This window comes from Scyliorhinus canicula, chromosome 10 (genome assembly GCF_902713615.1).
Source record: "Scyliorhinus canicula chromosome 10, sScyCan1.1, whole genome shotgun sequence".
NCBI classification, from domain to species: domain Eukaryota; kingdom Metazoa; phylum Chordata; class Chondrichthyes; order Carcharhiniformes; family Scyliorhinidae; genus Scyliorhinus; species Scyliorhinus canicula.
In genome coordinates, this window is record NC_052155.1 from 147,423,657 (window position 1) to 147,443,264 (window position 19,608).

The 19,608-nt window shown below is 45.2% G+C and overlaps 2 protein-coding genes across 4 annotated transcripts in view; one reads left to right on the plus strand and one right to left on the minus strand.

Annotated features, from left to right (window-relative positions):
* The window catches only part of mlh1 (mutL homolog 1, colon cancer, nonpolyposis type 2 (E. coli)), a 95,588-nt gene extending 84,487 nt beyond the window's left edge, over positions 1 to 11,101 (minus strand). The window contains exons 1-2 of the mRNA XM_038809840.1: positions 10,963 to 11,101; positions 4,429 to 4,519 (exon numbers count right to left, since the gene is read on the minus strand). Coding sequence (XP_038665768.1) covers positions 4,429 to 4,519; positions 10,963 to 11,075 — 204 coding nt within the window. The 5' untranslated portion in view covers positions 11,076 to 11,101. The remainder of the gene's footprint in view (positions 1 to 4,428; positions 4,520 to 10,962) is intronic.
* A 386-nt stretch (positions 11,102 to 11,487) lies between these two features.
* Positions 11,488 to 19,608, plus strand: part of LOC119972705 (TPR and ankyrin repeat-containing protein 1-like) — a 211,443-nt gene continuing 203,322 nt past the window's right edge. The window contains exon 1 of one of the 3 annotated variants that reach the window (XM_038809842.1): positions 11,488 to 11,619. The gene's annotated coding sequence lies outside the window, so the exon portion shown is untranslated. The remainder of the gene's footprint in view (positions 11,620 to 19,608) is intronic. The other 2 variants (XM_038809843.1, XM_038809844.1) reach the window with 2 other exon arrangements.

Below are 19,608 nucleotides of genomic sequence, written 5' to 3' on the forward strand. Positions count from 1 at the left end.
TTCATATCTTTTTACACAGGATTTCTTTATTTCCACATTGTGCAATCATTATCCTAAAAACCCCATCCAGTCCAAGGGACAAACCAAGAAATTGTCAAAAATAACCCAGCAGGATTACATATAGAACATAACAGTGTAGAAGGAGGTCATTCGGCCCATCGAGTCTACACTCACCCACTTGATTGGGGCACGGCTTTCTTTCTGACCCTGTAGGATACGTTCTGGAATCCATTCTAGAACTCCTTGCAGTCGTACTGAAGAGTATAAGAATGAACTTCTTCTGTTGAATCGCGTAACATATGCCTTTTCACTCTATAACAACCAACTCTTTTAATTGAAAAACCAACCAATTTTGAATAGAAGGTAAGGGACAGGTGAGAGCCAAGGAGAGATTGACAAAGATGCCATCGACATAAAACAAAGATGTTGCTAATAGAGGCATTGGGGTTTGAAGAAGTGCTAATAGTGGTACAAAGGTAAGATAGCAGAATGTGTTGGTAGCTCAGTGCAAGCATAACTAAAAAACAAGTGATAGGTGGCACTGTGGGGGAGGGTTGAGGTTACCTTGGTGCAAACCAAGGAAACCAAAAAACAAAAGGGGATGGTGGAGTTCAATTTGAAGTTCTTGAACTAAAATATTAAGTCCAGAAGGCTATCATGTGTCTAACCAGAATATATGGGATTGTTCTTCCAGTCTGAGTGGGCAGAATTGCAGCAGGCCAAAGACAGACATGTGGGCATGAGAGCAAGAAGCTGATCTGAAATGGCAAGCAACTGGAAGGTTGGGGTCATGCTTGCAGACGGAGCACATGTATTCCGCAAAGCAGTCACCCACTCTGCGTTTAGTCTCCCCAATGTATAGGCCGCATTGGGGGTAGTGAATATGGTGGGCTTTTATATACATTAAGGCCATGGTTTCAGTTTTAGCATTTTGTGGCATCTGACATCTATCATTAAAACAGACAAAATATTGTCCTGTACAACAGCCACCTGGATGGCTAGAATTGCACCACCATTCCCATTTACTTCTTCAGCAGCTTGCGGGACAAATGAAGCAATAGGCTCGATAAGGAGAGTAATTAGGAGTGGGAGGAGCAGAAGAAAAACAAAGTCAATTGACCAAGAGGGAAAGCCTGAAGTGATCGCAAGAGTGAAAATTGAGAACAAATAATTACAAGGAGCAGCGCAATCAAAAGCTGGAAGAAAAGGGCATGAAAATGAATAGTTGGGGTGAAGGATAGAAAGAGAATATCGTCAGTGTGGTGAATCACAATCCTAGTAATTCACACTGTGTTATATTGTATGTGTTGTGTCTTTGTAAGCTCGGTATACGAGCAGTTGCACGGCTCTGCCCATAGGGGGAGATGAGGAGTTTGTACTGGGCTCCACCCTTAGCTCTGCCCATGGTTCCGCCCATGGCTCCTCCCACTAACTGGAAGTATAAAGATCTGCAGTTGTGAGCCTGCTGCCAGTTCATCTCGTCGCAGGCAGGCTCAGTTGTAAGACTATTAAAACCACTGTTCACTTCCAACCGTGTGTCTAGTGAATTGATGGTCACATCAGTCAGTGGTGTAGTTTTGAACAGATTTTGGCCGAGCAAGGGTAAGCCAGCATATCTTTCTGGTCTAGCCTTGTGTAAATTGATTATAATGGAAGGAACCATTGCTTTTACAGTTGTAGAAGTGACAAAGTACAAAAGGGTTGAGCTGTAAACTTGTTCTGGTGAAGAGAGCGATCAATTTTTAAAAACATTTACTGTACCCAATTCATTTTTCCAATTAAGGGACAATATAGCGTGACCAATCCACCTGCCCTGCACACCTTTTAGGTTGTGGGCGTCAAACCCATGCAAACACGGGAAGAATGTGCTAACTCCACACATACAGTGCCCCAGAGCCGGGATCGAACCTGGGACCTTGGCGGTGGTGCAACAGTGCTAACCACTACGCCACCGTGCTGCCCGAAAACGATCAAATATTGACTGAAGCTGAAAAGTGGACTCGGTAAACAGCTTTACTGCTTCCTGAAATCAACTTGCATTTTAAATAGGGGGGTGGGAACGTTTGTCAAAACATTGAGCTTGTACTAGGCAAAAGTGCAATGCTTGTTCCATTAATTACAGATATCAGTTAAGAGACTATCAGTTATCTTTCTACATTGTGATGGCCTGTTAATCTAATGGTGGCTAAACCACAGCTCCTTCAAGATCATGCAATTTAAACCCTATGCACTTATGCTTTATTAACTGGTTAATGCCATTTGAATTTGGTGGAGCCGGAATGTTAGGTCTAGACCAGTATTAGCCCTGCTGCCTCACTGTTCTTTTTAAATTTTCATACATTATCATAGAATTTACAGTGCAGAAGGAGGCTAGTGTGCAGAAGGAGAAGTGTGAGGTGGTTCACTTTGGAAGGAGTAACAGGAATGCAGAGCACTGGGCTAATGGCAAGATTCTTGGTAGTGTAGATGAACAGAGAGATCTCGGCAACCAGGTACATAAATCCCTGAAAGTTGCCACCCAGGTTAATAGGGCTGTTAAGAAGGCATATGGTGTGCTAGCCTTTATCAGTAGGAATATTGAGTTTCGGAGCCACGAGGTCATGCTGCAGCTGTACATAACTCTGGTGCGGCCGCACCTGGAGTACTGCGTGCAGTTCTGGTCACCACATTATAGGAAGTTTGTGGAAGCTTTGGAAAGGGTTCAGAGGAGATTTACTAGGATGTTGTCTGGTATGGAGGGAAGGTCTTACGAGGAAAGGCTCAGGGACTTGAGGTTGTTTTCATTAGAGAGGAGAAGGCTGAAAGGTGACTTAATAGAGACATATAAGATAGTCAGAGGGTTAGATAGGGTGGACAGTGAGAGTCTTTTTCCTCGGATGGTGATGACCAACACGAGGGGACATAGCTTTAAATTGAGGGGTGGTAGATATAGGACAGATGTCAGAGGCAGTTTCTTTAATCAGAGAGTAGTAGGGGTGTGGAACGCCCTGCCTCCAACAGTAGTAGACTCGCCAAATTTAAGGGCATTTAAGTGGTCACTGGATAGACATATGGATGAAAATGGAATAGTGTAGGTCAGATAGGCTTCAGATGGTTTCACGGGTCGGCGCAACATCGAGGGCCGAAGGGCCCGTACTGCGCTGTAATGTTCTATGTTCTATGAGGCCATTTGGCCCATCGAGTCTGCACTGGCTCTTGGAAAAAGCACCCTACCCAAGGTCAACACCTCCACCCCATCCCATAACCCAGCAACCCCACCCAACACTAAGAGCAATTTCGTACACCAAGGGCAATTTATCATGGCCAATCCACCTAACCTGCACATCTTTGGACTGTGGGAGGAAACCGGAGCACCCGGAGGAAACGCACGCACACATGGGGAGGATGTGCAGACTCCGCACAGACAGTGACCCAAGTAGGAATCGAACCTGGGACCCTGGAGCTGTGAAGCAATTGTGCTATCCACAATGCTACCGTGAGTACCCAATTTAGAGTACCCAATTGATTTTTTCCAATTAAGGGGCAATTTAGGGTGGCCAATCCACCAACTCTGGACATCTTTGGGTTGTGGGGGTGAAACCCATGCAAACACGGGGAGAATGTACAAACTCCACATGGACAGTGACCCAGAGCCGGGATCGAACCTGGGACCTCGGTGCTGTGAGGCAGCAATGCTAACCACTGCACCACCGTGCTGTCCACCTCACAGTGTTATTAAGACACACAGAATGAAGACTTAAAAGATTCTACACAGCCCAGATCTAAAACGTTTGGACACGCACTGCTTACATATCAGCTTGAAATATGCATGATACCTTCCGGTTAAAATGTTATTGCTTCAGGAAAACTCCTGCAGGAATTCTGCACTCCAGTGTGCAACCAGAAGCACACTTTTATTGCAATCATTGCACCGAACAGAGTGGGTGGGGTGAGGCAGCTGACACACTATTGCAAACAATGCTGTGTCCCTACTCAAACCTGGGGCTGTGCCTGTTAGGGCAGCACGGTAGCATTGTGGATAGCACAATGGCTTCACAGCTCCAGGGTCCCAGGTTCGATTCCGGCTTGGGTCACTGTCTGTGCGGAGTCTGCACATCCTCCCTGTGTGTGCATGGGTTTCCTCCGGGTGCCTCCCACAGTCCAAAGATGTGCAGGTTAGGTGGACTGGCCATGATAAATTGCCCTTAGTGACCAAAATTGCCCTTAGTGTTGGGTGGGGTTACTGGGTTATTGGGATAGGGTGGAGGTGTTGACCTTGGGTAGGGTGCTCTTTCCAAGAGCCGGTGCAGACTCGATGGGCCGAATGGCCTCCTTCTGCACTGTAAATTCTATGATCTAACCCTGGCATTTTTAAGGTTTGTGATATTTCATGCCAGAGGCCTTTAAACAGATGCAAGTTTCTTTTGCCTCATTGTTAAGATGTCTTACCCTGACACCGGTCCCATTATCTTGGATCTGAATCAACTTCAGGCCACCATCCTTTACAGTCACCTGAATATTTGACGATTTGGCATCCAAACTGTTAACACAAAAATTATCCTGTTATCACATTGCACAGAAAATAATTTGTTAATTCAGGACAAAACTGATTTTGTGGAATAGATCAAAGATATCCTGAAATTCAAGTGAGTTACAATATTGCTCACCAGACTTAAATACATGTTGGAACTTCCAGATTAAAGGCATAAGTAAGCTAGATATCGCAGACTGATCCCCATCACAGCCCCCTCCACCATACCCCTCTCCTATCCCATTCGCTCCCCACGCAATGGTAATGTCACTGGATAAATGGCACAGGCTGATGCTCTAAAAAGGTGGGTTCAAATTCCACCATTGCAGCCAGGGGAATTTAAACTAAATTAATAAAATATGTAATTGAAAGCTGATCTCAATAATGGTAACTTTCCATCTGGTTCGCTCTCGTAGGTGACATGGTACAGCACAGTGATTTAGACTGTTGCTTCACAGCGCCAGGGACCCGGGTTCGATTCCTGGCTTGGGTCACTTTGTGATAAGTTATATCACATGCCATCAAACATCCCAAACCCAAGGAGAAAATGGATGACTATTTCCATTGTCTATTACTGCCTTTTGTAACTAGTTACTGTGAAGTATGGAGAATGGTAGCGCAACTGTGCTTAAAATGGGGATGGGGCGTAAAATATGTACTTGGAACAATTTAACACAACCCATACCATTAAACTGGGATGGTGGCACCACACTCCTGCAAGTAGCTGTGCCTGTAAGATCAAATGATGGTGTTTGACTGTTGTGACATTAGAGCCTGGATTCTCTGTGCTCCCACCATTGGGAGAATCAGGACTGGGTACCTCTGACGCTGGGATGGGGCCCAGTGTGAGTCTGTCTCCTTAACCATGCAAATACACGCATGGGGGAAAGGTCATCGGATTCCATTGTTATCCCAGTATTGGCCGCCATTTGAGCGGGCAGCCTGATCCTGAGGTCCGGCAGCAGGTACCCCCTCCATAACACTAATCCTGTTTCCCCCCCGCCGTCTCATTGAGGAGGAGGAGCATCCTGTCCCACACTATGGGAATAACTGGTTACCCCTCCCCACGCAAAAAGCCTGACCCTCTCTCCCCATCAGTCACCCACCCACCTGAAAGCTAGAGCAGTTGAGGCAGTACAGTGAAAGATCACAGCATTTTCACTTACCCTTTCCTAACATCTGCTGCCTCAGACAAAACTGTTTAAAACAGCAGTTGTAACAAATAGAACATAGAACATCGAACAGTACAGCACAGCACAGGCCCTTCGGCCCTCGATGTTGTGCCGAGCAATGATCACCCTACTCAAACCCACGTATCCACCCTATACCCGTAACCCAACAACTACCCCCTTAACCTTACTATTAGGACACTACGGGCAATTTAGCATGGCCAATCCACCTAACCCGCACATCTTTGGACTGTGGGAGGAAACCGGAGCACCCGGAGGAAACCCACGCACACACGGGGAGGACGTGCAGACTCCACACAGACAGTGACCCAGCCGGGAATCGAACCTGGGACCCTGGAGCTGTGAAGCATTTATGCTAACCACCATGTTACCGTGCTGCCCCAAATGTCAGAGGCTTCGTCGAAAGTCAAGTACACTTAAAAAGGCTTCTAATTCCCTCATCTTTTGAAATGCAGAACTCCCATTCAATTTCACACAGTACGGTAGCATAGCGGTTAGCACTATGGCTTCACAGCGCCAGGGTCCCAGGTTCGATTCCCGGCTGGGTCATTGTCTGTGTGGAGTCTGCATGTTCTCCCCGTGTCTTCGTGGGTTTCCTCCGGGTGCTCCGGTTTCTTCCCACAGTCAAAGATGTGCAGGTTAGGTGGATTGGCCATGCTAAATTGCCCTTAGGTTAGATGGGGTTGCTGGGTTACAGGGACAGGGTAGAGGTATGGGCTTAAGTAGGGTGCTCGTTCCAAGAGCCGGTGCAGACTCGATGGGCCGAATGGCCTCCTTCTGCACTGTAAATTCTATGATTCAATACATTGCACTAGCCAGTGACTGACAGTTTTATTCATCCAGAGACAGGTGCTAGGTGGACTGTTTATCTATCTTTCTCTCCACTTGCATCTCAAATATTCTGCTTTGATGCTAACCACAATGTTTAGAATCATTGAGCTATTACAGCATGAGACAAGGCCCATCAGCCTATCGTGTCAGTGTCAGCCATCAAACACCTATTTATTCTATTCCCATTTTCCAGTATCTGACCCATACGTAGCTTTGCATACAATGGCATTTCAAATGATCATCTCATTCGTAAAAGGTGTGAGAGTCCCTGCCTCTACCACCATTTCAGACTGCGAGTTCCAGATTCCCACCTCCCTCTGGGTGAAAAATTCTTTCCTCACATCTCCTATAAACCTCTTGCCCATTTCCTTAAATCTATGTCCTCTGATACTCTGATAAAGGGAAAAAGTTCCTTCCTATCCACCACATATATACTCACACTTGTACACACCTTAATCAGGTCCCACCTCCTTCAGCCTTCTCTGCTACAAGGAAAACAATCCCAGTCTATTCAATCTCTCTTCATAGCTAAAACTCTCCAGCCCAGGGAACGTTCTGGTAAATCTCACTGCATTTTCACTTATCCTTCTCTGACATCTGCTGTCTCAGAAAAAAATGTTCAAAACATCAGCTTTATAAGTGTCACAGGCTTCCTCGAAAGCCAAGTACACTTGACAAGGCTTTGAGTCCCCAGATGGCCGTTGAAATGCAAATCTTGAAACAGCTCAGGGTCCAGTGCGTCAGGGCTACGCTTGGGCAAACTTGCACCAAAGCCCACCCGGTGGATTTCCAACAGTGGGGCTCGGTGCATAACGGGGAGGGGGTTGAATCGAGCTTCTAGCCTGTTAATTATCTCTCCGGCCACTTTGGGGCTGGTAGTGCGCTGAGACCATCGGCAGGGATCGGAGCATTGCAACGGCACCAAATTGTTTTTCACAGGATGTTCTGTTCTCTGCCCGATCGGGAATCCCAGCAATGGATAATCCACCACCTGGTCTGTAGGAAAGGAAATCATGCTACAGCCTGTCCCGTGGTGTCCTAATTACAGAATGCAACGCAGCCTTGCATCTACAGGGTAAATATAAGCGCAGAGCTGGCTCACTTCCTCACTCTCGCTGTACTGATAGTGAAAAAAAGTATAGTTAGCAAATGAGAAAAGAGGACGATGCTGCCTGATAATATAAGGATGTTACATTTTGAAGTTTCATTCTGTTGGCTGAAAACATTATTGCATATGAAATCCAATTTTCATCAATTCTAATTGTTTGATACAAACCCTACCGTGCAGAATACAGACAGCTTGCTTCGCTCTCCACTGACCTGTTCATTCATGTTTTATGTTATCCAATCCAACCATGCAGCTGTCTCCATTTGAACCTGGCAATAGATAGTCCACTTCCTGTTGTGTCATGAATTGATAAAGGAGATGGGCAGCATGGTAGCGCAGTGGTTAGCACTGTTACTTCACAGCGCCAGGGGCCCTGGTTCGATTCCCAGCTTGGGTCTCTGTCTGTGCAGACTCTGCATGTTCGCCTCATATCTGCGTGGGTTTCTTCCGGGTGCTCCGGTTTCCGCCCACAAGTCCCGAAAGATGTGCTTGTTAGGTGAATTGGACATTCTGAATTCTGTGCCTGAACAGGTGCCAGTGTGACGACGAGGAGATTTTCACAGTAACATCATTGCAGTGTTAATGTCAGCCTACTTGTGACACTAATAAAGGTTATTATTATTAGATGATGGAACCTCCATCACTTGCAAACTTATCACACATCCCACTGCTCCAATCCAGTTTGAAAAAACAGAAAATGTTCATTTAGGTAGCCAATCAGCCAAACTTGGCTGTCCCAAATTTTAGTCTACATTTATGAATATTACATCTGCACACTTCCAAACATGGAGTCCATGTTGGCTCATTTCTCTTTTCTATGTGCAGCACTTCATACTTACCAGCATTAATGTCACCTGCAACATCTTGTTCAACCCTGTCTGTAATGTCAGTGCAATCTCCTCCAGTTTGACTGAACACTTTTAATCCCCTTATACTGGCATTGGAGGCAGTCCAGAGATGTTTCACTAGATTAATCCTCGGAATGGAGGGATTTGCTCATGAGAGGTTGAGTAGATTGGGCTTGTACTCACTGGAGTTTAGAAGGATGACTGGCAACGTTAGTGAGACATGTAGAATTCTCAGGTTTGACAAGGCAGATGCTGAGAGGATGCATCTAGGGCCAGAGGGCATAATCAAAGAAGAAGTCCCCTTAAGACAGTGATAAGGAGGCATTTCTTCTCTCTGAGGCTAGTGAATCTATGGGATTCTTTACAGCAGTGTGCTGTAGAGGATGGGTCGTTAAGTATGTTCAAGGCTGATATGGGACAGATTTTTAATCAGGAAAGGAATCGAGTGTTATGGGGATAAAGTGGGAAAGAGCTGAATATATCATGTCTGATCAGCCATAATCTCATTGAATGGCAGAGCAGACTTGATGAGCCGAATGGCCTACTGCTGCTCCTATGTCTTATGGGTAGCACCTCCTGATTGACTGTCAGCAAATAATAATGTTTATTATTGTCACAAGTAGGTTTACATTAACACTGCAATGAAGTTACTGTAAAATCCCTTAGTATTCACACTCCATCGCCTGTTTGGGTAAACAGAGGGAGAATTCAGAATGTCCAATTCACCTAACAAGCACGTCTTTTCGGGACTTGTGGGAGGAAACTGGAGCACCCAGAGGAAACCCACATAGACACGGACAGAATGTGCACACTCCGCACAGACAGTGACGCAAGCTGGGAATCAAACCCACGTCGCTGGAGCTGAGAAGCAATAGTGCTAAACACCATGCTACCGTGCCACGCAGTCCAGATGAACTACGAATAAGAACAGTGGCCACACTCAATCCCTGGAACATTTACTCAGTGTTATTAGCAAGCACTTCCAGTATCCACCCGCATGTGGGCACACATAGGACTTTAACACTGCCAATAGTAGATTTCATAGAATCATAGAATTTACAGTGCGGAAGGAGGCCATTTGGCACATCGAGTCTGCACTGGCTCTTGGAAAGAGCACCCTACCCAAGTCCACACCCCCACCCCATCCCCATAACCCAGTAGCCCCACCCAACACCAAGGGCAATTTAGCATGGCCAATCCCCTAACCTGCACATGTTTGGACTGTGGGAGTGTAGCCACCTGGGGTGGCCACTGCCCAACACAAAATGGAAGATTACAAAGAATGCAGGGAAAATGGACATGTTGCAAAAGCGCTTGTGTATTCTGACTGCTGCAGAAACCAGACAGCACTGTGAAAAAAACAAGTTAGCATACTAATGAGGTGATACCCAGTGATTCCCAGGTACAATGTAAACAGGTTAACTCAAATCGCTACATTGAATAGAAGGCCAGACTTCTCGGCACCAAGAGAAGTCCAAAACAATAAGCCCCAAGAACCGCCCAGTGATCGAGGGACTGCCCCGTTATTGGGGAAATTCAAATCAATCGATTGGGAAGAGACCCAATCGATTGCGAGTGTATAGAGGGTCCGCCCAGGTGGGCGTGAGACCCTGGGAGAGGTATAAGACAGAGACCCCGACCCCAGCTCGCTCTCTTAGCCAGCCTCTCCTTAACCAGCCAGCCCTCCCAGCAGAACACCGTTGCAGCAGAAGACCTTGAGAAGGAGGGGCCTGGTCAGCAGCCGCCATCAAGTAAGTGTCATACAATGCACGCTACGAGAGTAGACACTCCTGACCCCTTTAGTCCACACCGACTGGAAGCCTGCGGATCCAGGACAAAGCTAGAGGCCGTTGTTCCCTGATCCGGCAGTTCCCTTATTCGGATAAGTATTTGGCCTGTTAGTGGTAGGATTAGCCAAGTCTTGTAGTTTTATATGCATAATTAGTTGATAACTGTATTATAATAAACGTGTCTTGTTTGAACTTACTAACTGGTGTATGGAGTTATTAGTTTGAACTTGAAACTTGTAGCGGTATCTTAACGATACCTGGCAACTCTAGAGCTAAGGAACGAAACAGAGCCAAATTGAGTGTAAAGCACACTCACCCAGAACGAGCAACAGGAGGAAACCAGAGCACCCGGAGGAAACCCACGCACACACGGGGAGAACGTGCAGACTCCGCACAGGCAATGACTCAAGCCAGGAATCGACCCTGGAGCTGTGAAGCAATTGTGCTAACCACTATGCTGTCCATTCAGAAAGTCATCCACACACATGTACATAAATGGCCTAAATAGTAAAGTTTCACATTCCACAGATTAAGTCCCAGGATGAAAATATCTAAATGGTGATTTGATCCATTCATACGGGGGGGGGGGGGGGGGGGGGGGGGGGGAATAAAGCTGCTGAAACTCCTGTGTGACCAGCCCCCTTCTCTGTGGACATTTGTTGCTTCCCTTATCGTCAGAACCCACCTGTTCTCCACCATTTCTTTAATAGCATTTGCAGGCCTTTGGATCACCTCACCGGCAGCTATCCTATTAACCACCGTGTCCTCTAACCTGCGGATCACTCCAGGGTCCGCCATTCAGCCCGCGCAGGGATCAAATTAGACTAATCCCGCCCCGCCCGAACCTCACTGCCCAGGAAGTCCCGCCTTTCGACCGGGAACATCGGTTTCATTGGAGAATCCGATTGTCAATCAGCGCTAGAGGACGGCTATCATTGGGGCGACCAGCCGTCAATTACCGGGGGAGGGTCACTCGCATTGGAGAATTGAACTATCAATCATTGGACGTAACCCGATCCCATTGGAGGATTCAACTGTCAGTCACTGCATACGCCCCAGCCTCATTGGAAAGTTCAGCGCCAGGTCAGGATCAGTCTGACTGGAGAGTCTATCTGTCAATCACCAGCCCGAACCATACTATTGGAGAGTACAGTTGTCAATCACGGGCTGAATCGAGCTGTGGATTCCGCCCCTCCAGCTGCAGCTTCTTTGCAGACGCCTCCCGGCGGGGAAACAAGCTCGCGCTCGGGCAGTTAAAATCCGCCTCCTCGCTATCGGCGGAAGAGGCTGGTGGTGGCAGAGAAAACTGAGTCAAGGATTTGTCTCCCAATGCAATCACTGGGTACGTTAACGGGAAAGTCTTTCTTTTTGCCACCTACATGATTATTGATCGTGCAAAATAGTTTGAAAAGGTTCCTGCTGCAAAGAAAAATCATAATTTGCAATGCGAAGATCACCATGTTGCAAAATGAAAGAGCAAGGGCAAAACAAGCCAAGGAGCAGAGAACCTCCGTCTCACTGGATTAGAAAATCCTGAGGAAGTCTCTCTGACTTTGGGATTTTTGGAATTTAAAAAAATAGTTTTTCTCTAACGCCTTTCCCGAACATAGGACATCCCAAAGCTCTTTGCCGCCAATGGAGTGCAAGTCCATTTCAAATGAGGGAACCCTCTATCTGCAGAGATGCCACTCTTGGACTGTCTGTCAAATATTATCTGTTTTAGCAGGTACACTCCAGTTCACTCTGAATCAGAATTTTCCTTTTGTTTCAGGTGAGGATGTTAGAAAACCAGTATTCTTCTTGTTTGACCTTGGAGGTGAGGATGACCATGTCCATCACCTGAGGTGCTTGGTAGAGTTCCAGTGGGTATGGAGGTGACTGCTCAGGCCGGTTTTGGCTTGGCAGGTTCTGCCGTAAAAGACAGGATACCAAAGACAGCCAGGTTGTATGTGAATTGCTGGCTCAGGATTTTACCACCTTGTGCTTTCTTCCAATTTCTGGAATGTACTTGCTTTTGAAGGAGGCAGCACCATATTTTATTTGGTTGCACCAAACGTTCGCCCAAGGCTCAATGTCGATATCAGAACCCTAATGAAGTCTTCACAGTGTCCTTGTAGTGCTTCCTTTGACAACGGTGAGAGCACCCCCCCCCCCCCCCACTCGAGCTCTCCAGAGAAGATATGCATTGGTAAGCGAGTCAAGATGTTCTGGCTACATGGCCAGCCCAACTCAGTTGTGACTGTCGCAGTGTTTTGGAATGTGAATATGTAGTCACCATAGTTCCAGATGACCAGAGGCTGCTTTCACCTTTGAGGGGGAGAGCTGACTGGTGGTGATGTAATCTGAGGATCACCAGACCTCAGGTGAGGTGCAGGGTTGAGAAGTCGGGGCCTTTATGAATAGCCTCAGCCGGTACGGGAATTGAACCTACGTGGCTGGCCTCGCTCTGGATCATGAACTAGTTGGACTTTGTAATGGAACATTTAGAAAGCAGTGGCAGGATCAGTCGGAGTCAGCATGGATTTATGAAGGGGAAATCGACAAATCTGTTGGAATTCTTTGAAGATGTAACTAGTACAGTTGACAAGAGGGAGCCAATCGATGTGGTATATTTGGACTTTCGGAAGGCTTTGGTGAAGTCCTGCATAAGAGATTATTATGCATGATTAAAGAGCATGGGATTGGGGGGAGTGTATTGAGGTGGATAGAAAACTGGTTGACAGAGGAAACAAAAAGTGTAGGAATTAATGGGTCCTTTTCAAATTGGCAGACAGGAACTAGTGGAGTGCCACAGGGATATGTGCTGGGACCCCAGCTATTCATAATATATATTAATGGTTTGGATGAGGGAACAAAATGAAACATCTGAAAGTTTGCCGATGATACCAAGTTGGTTGGGAGGGTGAACTGTGATGAGGATGCAGAGATCCTACTGCATGATCTTGCCAGGTTGGACGAGTGGGCAGATCAATGGCAGATGCAGTATCATTTGGATAAGTGTGAGGTTATTCACTTTGGAAGCACAAACAGGAAGGCAGATTACTACCTGAAATCTAAATGAAACATCTCATTGTAAATTGTGAGAGGGGAGTGGATAGCAGGACCTGGGTGTCCTTGTGCGCCAGTCGCTAAAGGTAAGCATACTGGTGCAGCAGATGATAAATCAGGCTAATGGTATGTTGGCCTGCAAAATGTTTCGAGTAAAGAGCAGGAATGTGTTGATGCAATTATACAGGGCATTGGTAAGGCTATACCTAGAATATTGTGTGCAGTTTTGGTCTCCTTTACTGAGAAAGGATGTTCTTGCTCTCGAGGGTGTGCAGCGAAGGTTTACTACTCTTTCCAGGGATGGCGGGCCTGTCATATGAGGAGAGATTCACTAGGTTGGGATTGTTCTCGCTGGAGTTCAGAAGAATAAGGGGGGGGTCTCATAGAGACTTATAAAATTCTAACAGGACTAGACAGGGTAGATGCAGGGAAGATGTTAGCAATGATGGGTGTGTCCAGAACCAGGAGTCACAGTCTGAGGATTCAGGGTGAACCATTTCGGACAGAGATGAGGAGACATTTTTTTCACCCAAAGAGTGGTGAGCCTGTGGAATTCATTACCACAGGAAGTAGTTGATGCTAAAACATTGAATATATTCAAGAGGCGGCTAGATACAGAACTTGGGGCAAATGGGATCAAGGGTTATGGGGAGAAAGCAAGATTAGGCTATTGAGTTGGATGATCAGCCATGATCGTGATAAATGGCAGAGCAGGCTCGAAGGGCCAAAAGGCCACCTCCTGCGTCTATCTTCTATGTATATATGTATGTATCTATGTCCAGCCAACAGCTAAACCAGCCCCCACGAGCACAAGTATACTTCCTAGTGGAGTTGTCTTGTGCATTGTTGAAAGGAAAATGGGCGTGTCAAAGAAATACTTGGGACACTGTCTTTTTATAATGATGGATGCTTTAAGTTTCAGCTGGATGACTGATCATTGCGTCGGTCCTCTTTCTGCTGTACTGGTTGATGACTCCAGTGTCGCAATGCTGTGATGAAAGGTTTGGACCTGAGAAATTAACTGTTCCTGTCTCAAGTCCACAGATGCTGCTTGACCCACTGTATTTTCTAGTGTCTCCTGTTTTTATTTCATGCTGCACTGTTTACTCAGTGTTCTATTTTGTGGTCCGAGAAATTTGAAATGATCACACTTGTCGACTCAAATTCTGGAGCTTCATTGAATGGATTTCTCAGATCTCGGCACCATGTGCTGCAGACTGATACATTGTTAGTTTGATACGCAGATTGTAGTGCAGTAGTGAATAATGTGGAACTCTGGATACTTGTGTAGAAATAAACATGAATATATAGTTCCTAAATTGGAATAATATAATGTTCTTCCTTCTTTTAAAAAAAAATGCTGTTATATATCAATCCAACTGTTCAAATCATTAGCTTTTTTCTATTATGTCTAAACTAGATATGATAAATAATCTCATTTTATAATTAAATTGAACACCTTAACAGTCTTTTATAGTTTGTTTATTTTCTAAAAACTTTATTCACCGTTTTGTTAGGCGGTAGAATACTGGATCACTTCTTCTGAGCTAAAATAGTAAGCTGGAATCGGCCTTCGGCCTTACTTCTTGAGCTTTGTGTTTCGATTCTCCAGCATCTCTTCCAGCCAGTCTATGTGCCTCTGTTCAACTGGTTGTTCAGCTTCCTTCTGCACCTGTTCTGTCTGGCTTCCTGCATTTCACATTTCCTCTTTTAAATGCACCAGCACACATACTGTATACTAATACATGTGACAATAATAAATCAAATCCGAACATACAGATTAGGTGCAGGAGTGGACCATTTCGCTCCGCGAGCCTGCTCCATTATTCAATGAGATCATGGCTGATCTGACTGTGGCCTCGATTCCACATTCCCACTACCCCCGAAAACCTTACACTCCCTATTCTGCCTTAGAAATATTGATTGACTCTGCCTCACGTCTCGCTGGGGAAGAGGATTCCAAAGATTCACAACCTCCTAAGGAAAGAAAAAAAATATTCACACCTCCATATCAAATGGGAGGCCCCTTATTTTTAAACTTGTGTCCCCCAGTTTGAGACTCTTCCCTACAAGAGGAAACATCCTTTCATCATCCATTCTGTCAAGTCCCCTCAGGATTTTCAATAAGATCGCCTCTCAATCTTCTAAACTCCAAATGGCCTAATCTTTCCTCGTAAAATAGCCCGTCCCACCACAAACCCAGGGATCAGTCAAGTGAAACTTCTATGAGCTGCTTCTAACACATTTATATCCTTTCTTAAATAAGGAGTCCAAAACAGAACTCTAGATCTGGCCTCACCAACTACAGCAAAAATCCCCATTTTTATTTTGCATTCCTCTTGCAATAAACAACAATATTCCACTTGTCTTCTTAATCACTTGATACATCTACTGCATATCAGCCTTTTGTGATTCATGTACCAGGGCACTCAGATCCCTCTGTACTTCAGAGTTCTGCAATTTCTTTCCATTTGAATAACATACTGGTTTTCTATTTTTCCTGCCAAAGTGGAAAAGTTCACATTTTGCCACGTAATACTCCATCTGCCAAATTTCTGGCCACTCACGTAACCTTTCTTTGTCCCTTTGCCGACTCCTTATGTCTTCCTCACAACTTACTTTCCTGCCTATCTTGTGTCATCAGCAAATTTTACAACCATGCATTCAATCCATTTATCATTGAGATAAATTGTGAATAGTGGGCGCCCCAACCTGTAGCACTCTGCTGGACACATCTTGCTTATCAGAAAATGCCCTAATTTTGTCTACTTTCTGTTTCCTGTGAGCTAACCAATCCTCTGTGTACGCTATCATGTTACTGTCTACACCATGAGTTCTTATTTGGCCTAGTATATTTTGATGTGGTGACTTTGCAAATGCCATCTGGAAATCGTAAGTACAGCACTTCCACAGGTTCACGTTTTATCTATGTTGCTTCCTCAAAGAACTCTAAATTAGTCAAATATGATTTCCTTTACAGAAAGCACATTGATTTATGTGATTGCATTGAGATTTTCTATGCTCTTGACTATAACCTCCTTAACCATAGATTTCAGCAATTTCTCTATGACAGATGCCAAGCAAACTGGCCTAAAGCTTTCCTGCTTTCTGTCTCTCCCTTTTCTTGAATAGAAGAGTCACATTCCCCAACCTGTTGGGACCTTTCAAGAATCGTGAAAACTTTTGAAAATTAAAACCAATATGTCTACTATTTCAACAGCCACTTCCTTTAGTACCCGAGGATAAGTCACCGGTATACACTTGGATTTCTCACAGACTGCCTCCACTCCTCTCTCGAACCACAGACCGGATTAGGTTTTAGGTGGTGCTGTCTGTGTCCTTTTTCCCCCTGCTCTTATAGGTGGCACTTACTACCCCAGGATCTTTTCACCTGCCCTTCTAGGTGGTGCTTACTGCCTCGGTGTCCTCTTTTCACTCTTCATAGAATCATAGACTTTACAGTGGAGAAGGAGGCCATTCAGCCCATCAAGTACGTGCCGGCCCTTGGAAAGAGCACCATACTTAAGCTCACACTGCCACTCTATCCCTGTAACCCAGTAACCCCACCTCGCCTTTTGGACACTAAGGGGCAATTTAGCATGGCCAATCCACCTAACCTCCACATCTTTGGATTGTGGGAGGAAATCGGAGCACCCGGAGGAAACCCACACAGACACAGGGAGAACATGCAAACTCCGCACAGACAGTGACCCAAGCCGGGAATCGAACCCAGGACCCTGGAGCTGGGAAGCAACAGTGCTAACCACTGTGCCACCATATCGCCTCTTCTAGTTGGGTCCTCCACCACTTTTTTCCCAAGCATTTCTTGCAGCTTGTTATTTGTCCTGAGTCAATCGTTATCTGTGTGGTCAATTCCATTCCTACTTGTCCTGGAGTCGCACCACCAGTGCATTAACAAATAATTCTTATAAAATACCCAAAATCTTTGGCCCTTGAATTCCCAATAATTGCAGTCATCAGGTTTGTAAATTTAAACACAGTTACTGTTTATTTACAATCAGAACGATAATGAAATATGCAGCAAATATAACTGGATAACTATTAACTAATTCCTAATTCCCCACTTTAACTTCCCCTCTCTCTCTCTAGCTATACATATATTCATTCAGATCTTCTGCAATTTCAGAAGTAGAGCAGTCACAGCCTTTCCTGGGAGAGAGTAGCAAATTCTGATCTTTGTTTGCAGTCTGTACTGGTTTTCCTGTCGATAGATTCAATCAGGTACTCTGCAGGTTCAGAAATACAGCACCCACAGACTTTCTGATGAGAAACACAGAAGAAAAAAGAGTAGGAACATCTCTCTAAGCTGCCAGGAATCAAACTGAAATTCCTTGGGACTCTGAAAAGCACTCCACTGGGATAGGATCCAATGAGCTGGGCAGAGTCAAGTCTTTTTGGCCAATTCATTGCCCCCCCCCCCCCCCAACAAGTCTGGGGCCTCCTTTTCAAACCAACGGGAACTAGTATTCTCTTCAGTAACCTCTGAATATTGATGCTTAAAGATTCATGTCATTAATCGTCCATTGATCAAAAATCATAACGGCAAAATAAGAGAAAAGGAATAAACAGGAAGGACCCTTATAATAAATTGCCAATTATTTGTGCTTGTGGATGTGGGGAGACAGGACGTCTTTAATCTCATCATTTAATCTCATGGGTTTCCTCCAGGTGCTCCTTTTTCCTCCCACAGTCCAAAGATGTGCCAATTGGGTGATTGGCGACGCTAAATTACTCCTTAACGTCCAACGGTTAGGTGGGGTTACAAGGATAGGGTGGAGGCGTGGGCTTAAGTAGAGTCTTTCAAGGGCCGGTGTGGACTCGATGGGCCAAATGGCCTCCTGCACTGTAAATTCTATGACTATGATAAGGTGTTAAGCTGCATCTGCAGTACACTAAATTTGTAGTCTGAACTCGGCACTGTCATTCTTTTCTTTTTCAAGTTATTCTATTGAAACATGTGCTATTGACGTTTCGGCCGGAGGTTCAGGATCTCCCTCTTGAATGCCTCCCCTGCTAACTGTACAGCATGCAGTTTCTCATCCAAATGTTCTTTATCAACATACTACATTATGTCCTCTTTCCAAGTCAGCGACTTTATTCTCTAGACCTAACTTTAAATTTTGGAGTGCAGCAGGTTTCTGGAGATCAGTTAGCTGCTTTTACGTTTGAATGAGCTCTTTCTATTTCAGTCAAGAGATCTTTGTGTTTTTCAAGATTGGCCTTGAGAATCTTGACATCTGGCTGCACATCATTAATTTGGCTATGCATGTTACCTCTCATAATGATGGAACTTACCCAATCTGCAGACTCTGACTCTGGCAATCACTTTCTTTCTTCTGATCGGAAGGCACTGTTCAATGGGTGTCCTACCTTCAACCTTCATTGATGCCTCCTTCAATTGATGGTTCACTGAGATCAGCTGGCAGGATAGCAGGACTATCTGTTTCTGTAACATGGGACATGCAGTTAACATCTTTCCTTTGGTGTGTCCCTCTGATTTGGATCATTGTTAGCTGTTGAATCTCTGTTGTACCATATGCTGTCAACATGATGTTGCTTGCTTTCGAAGCATCCTTCATTGGGTCACCATTTTCCTTCTAATTTTCTGGTATCGTTTGAATGGCACGCTGTTACTCTGTGCACTGGTATAAAGCTTCAATGTCTGATTTTTCTCATGCCACCTTTCTGATCTAATTGGTGTGTGAATTTCTTTTCTCTGGAAACTATTGCATTCAACCATTTCAAGCAGTTGTATGGTTCCTATGTCTGTTGTGTCCTCAAACACATTGACATCTTCCAGGGTACGGATGTTCTGGTTTCTTTTCTTTCTCATTCACCGTGTTTCTCTGTCTCTGATAGTTCACTTACCATCTTCTTTGTTCTGCACATCTTTTCCCAACGATTGGGCTTTCCACAAACTCTGCAATTGGATCTGTATGTGGGACAATTCTTTCTCTCTGTGGACCCATGTGGTTGTCCATATCCCTTGCACATCTCTCTCTCTGTCTGGTGTGCCTTCTTTTGTTGCTGTTTCACTGCTTCAACCCTGCTCCCTTCCTCTCGACTCAGCTGAAGGCTAGCTGTTTGGGTAGTAAGCATTTCCATCTTGACTTCTTGTGGTTTCAAGTGCTTAGTCTTGAGTTAGTCTTTTCCAATCAGAGCATTTTGGACATCAGGGTGCGTAGAACACCAAATGAGCTAATTTGTCCGCTTTTGACTGTTGAGGCCAAAACATTGTAATTTCCAGAAGAAATTGGGGCTA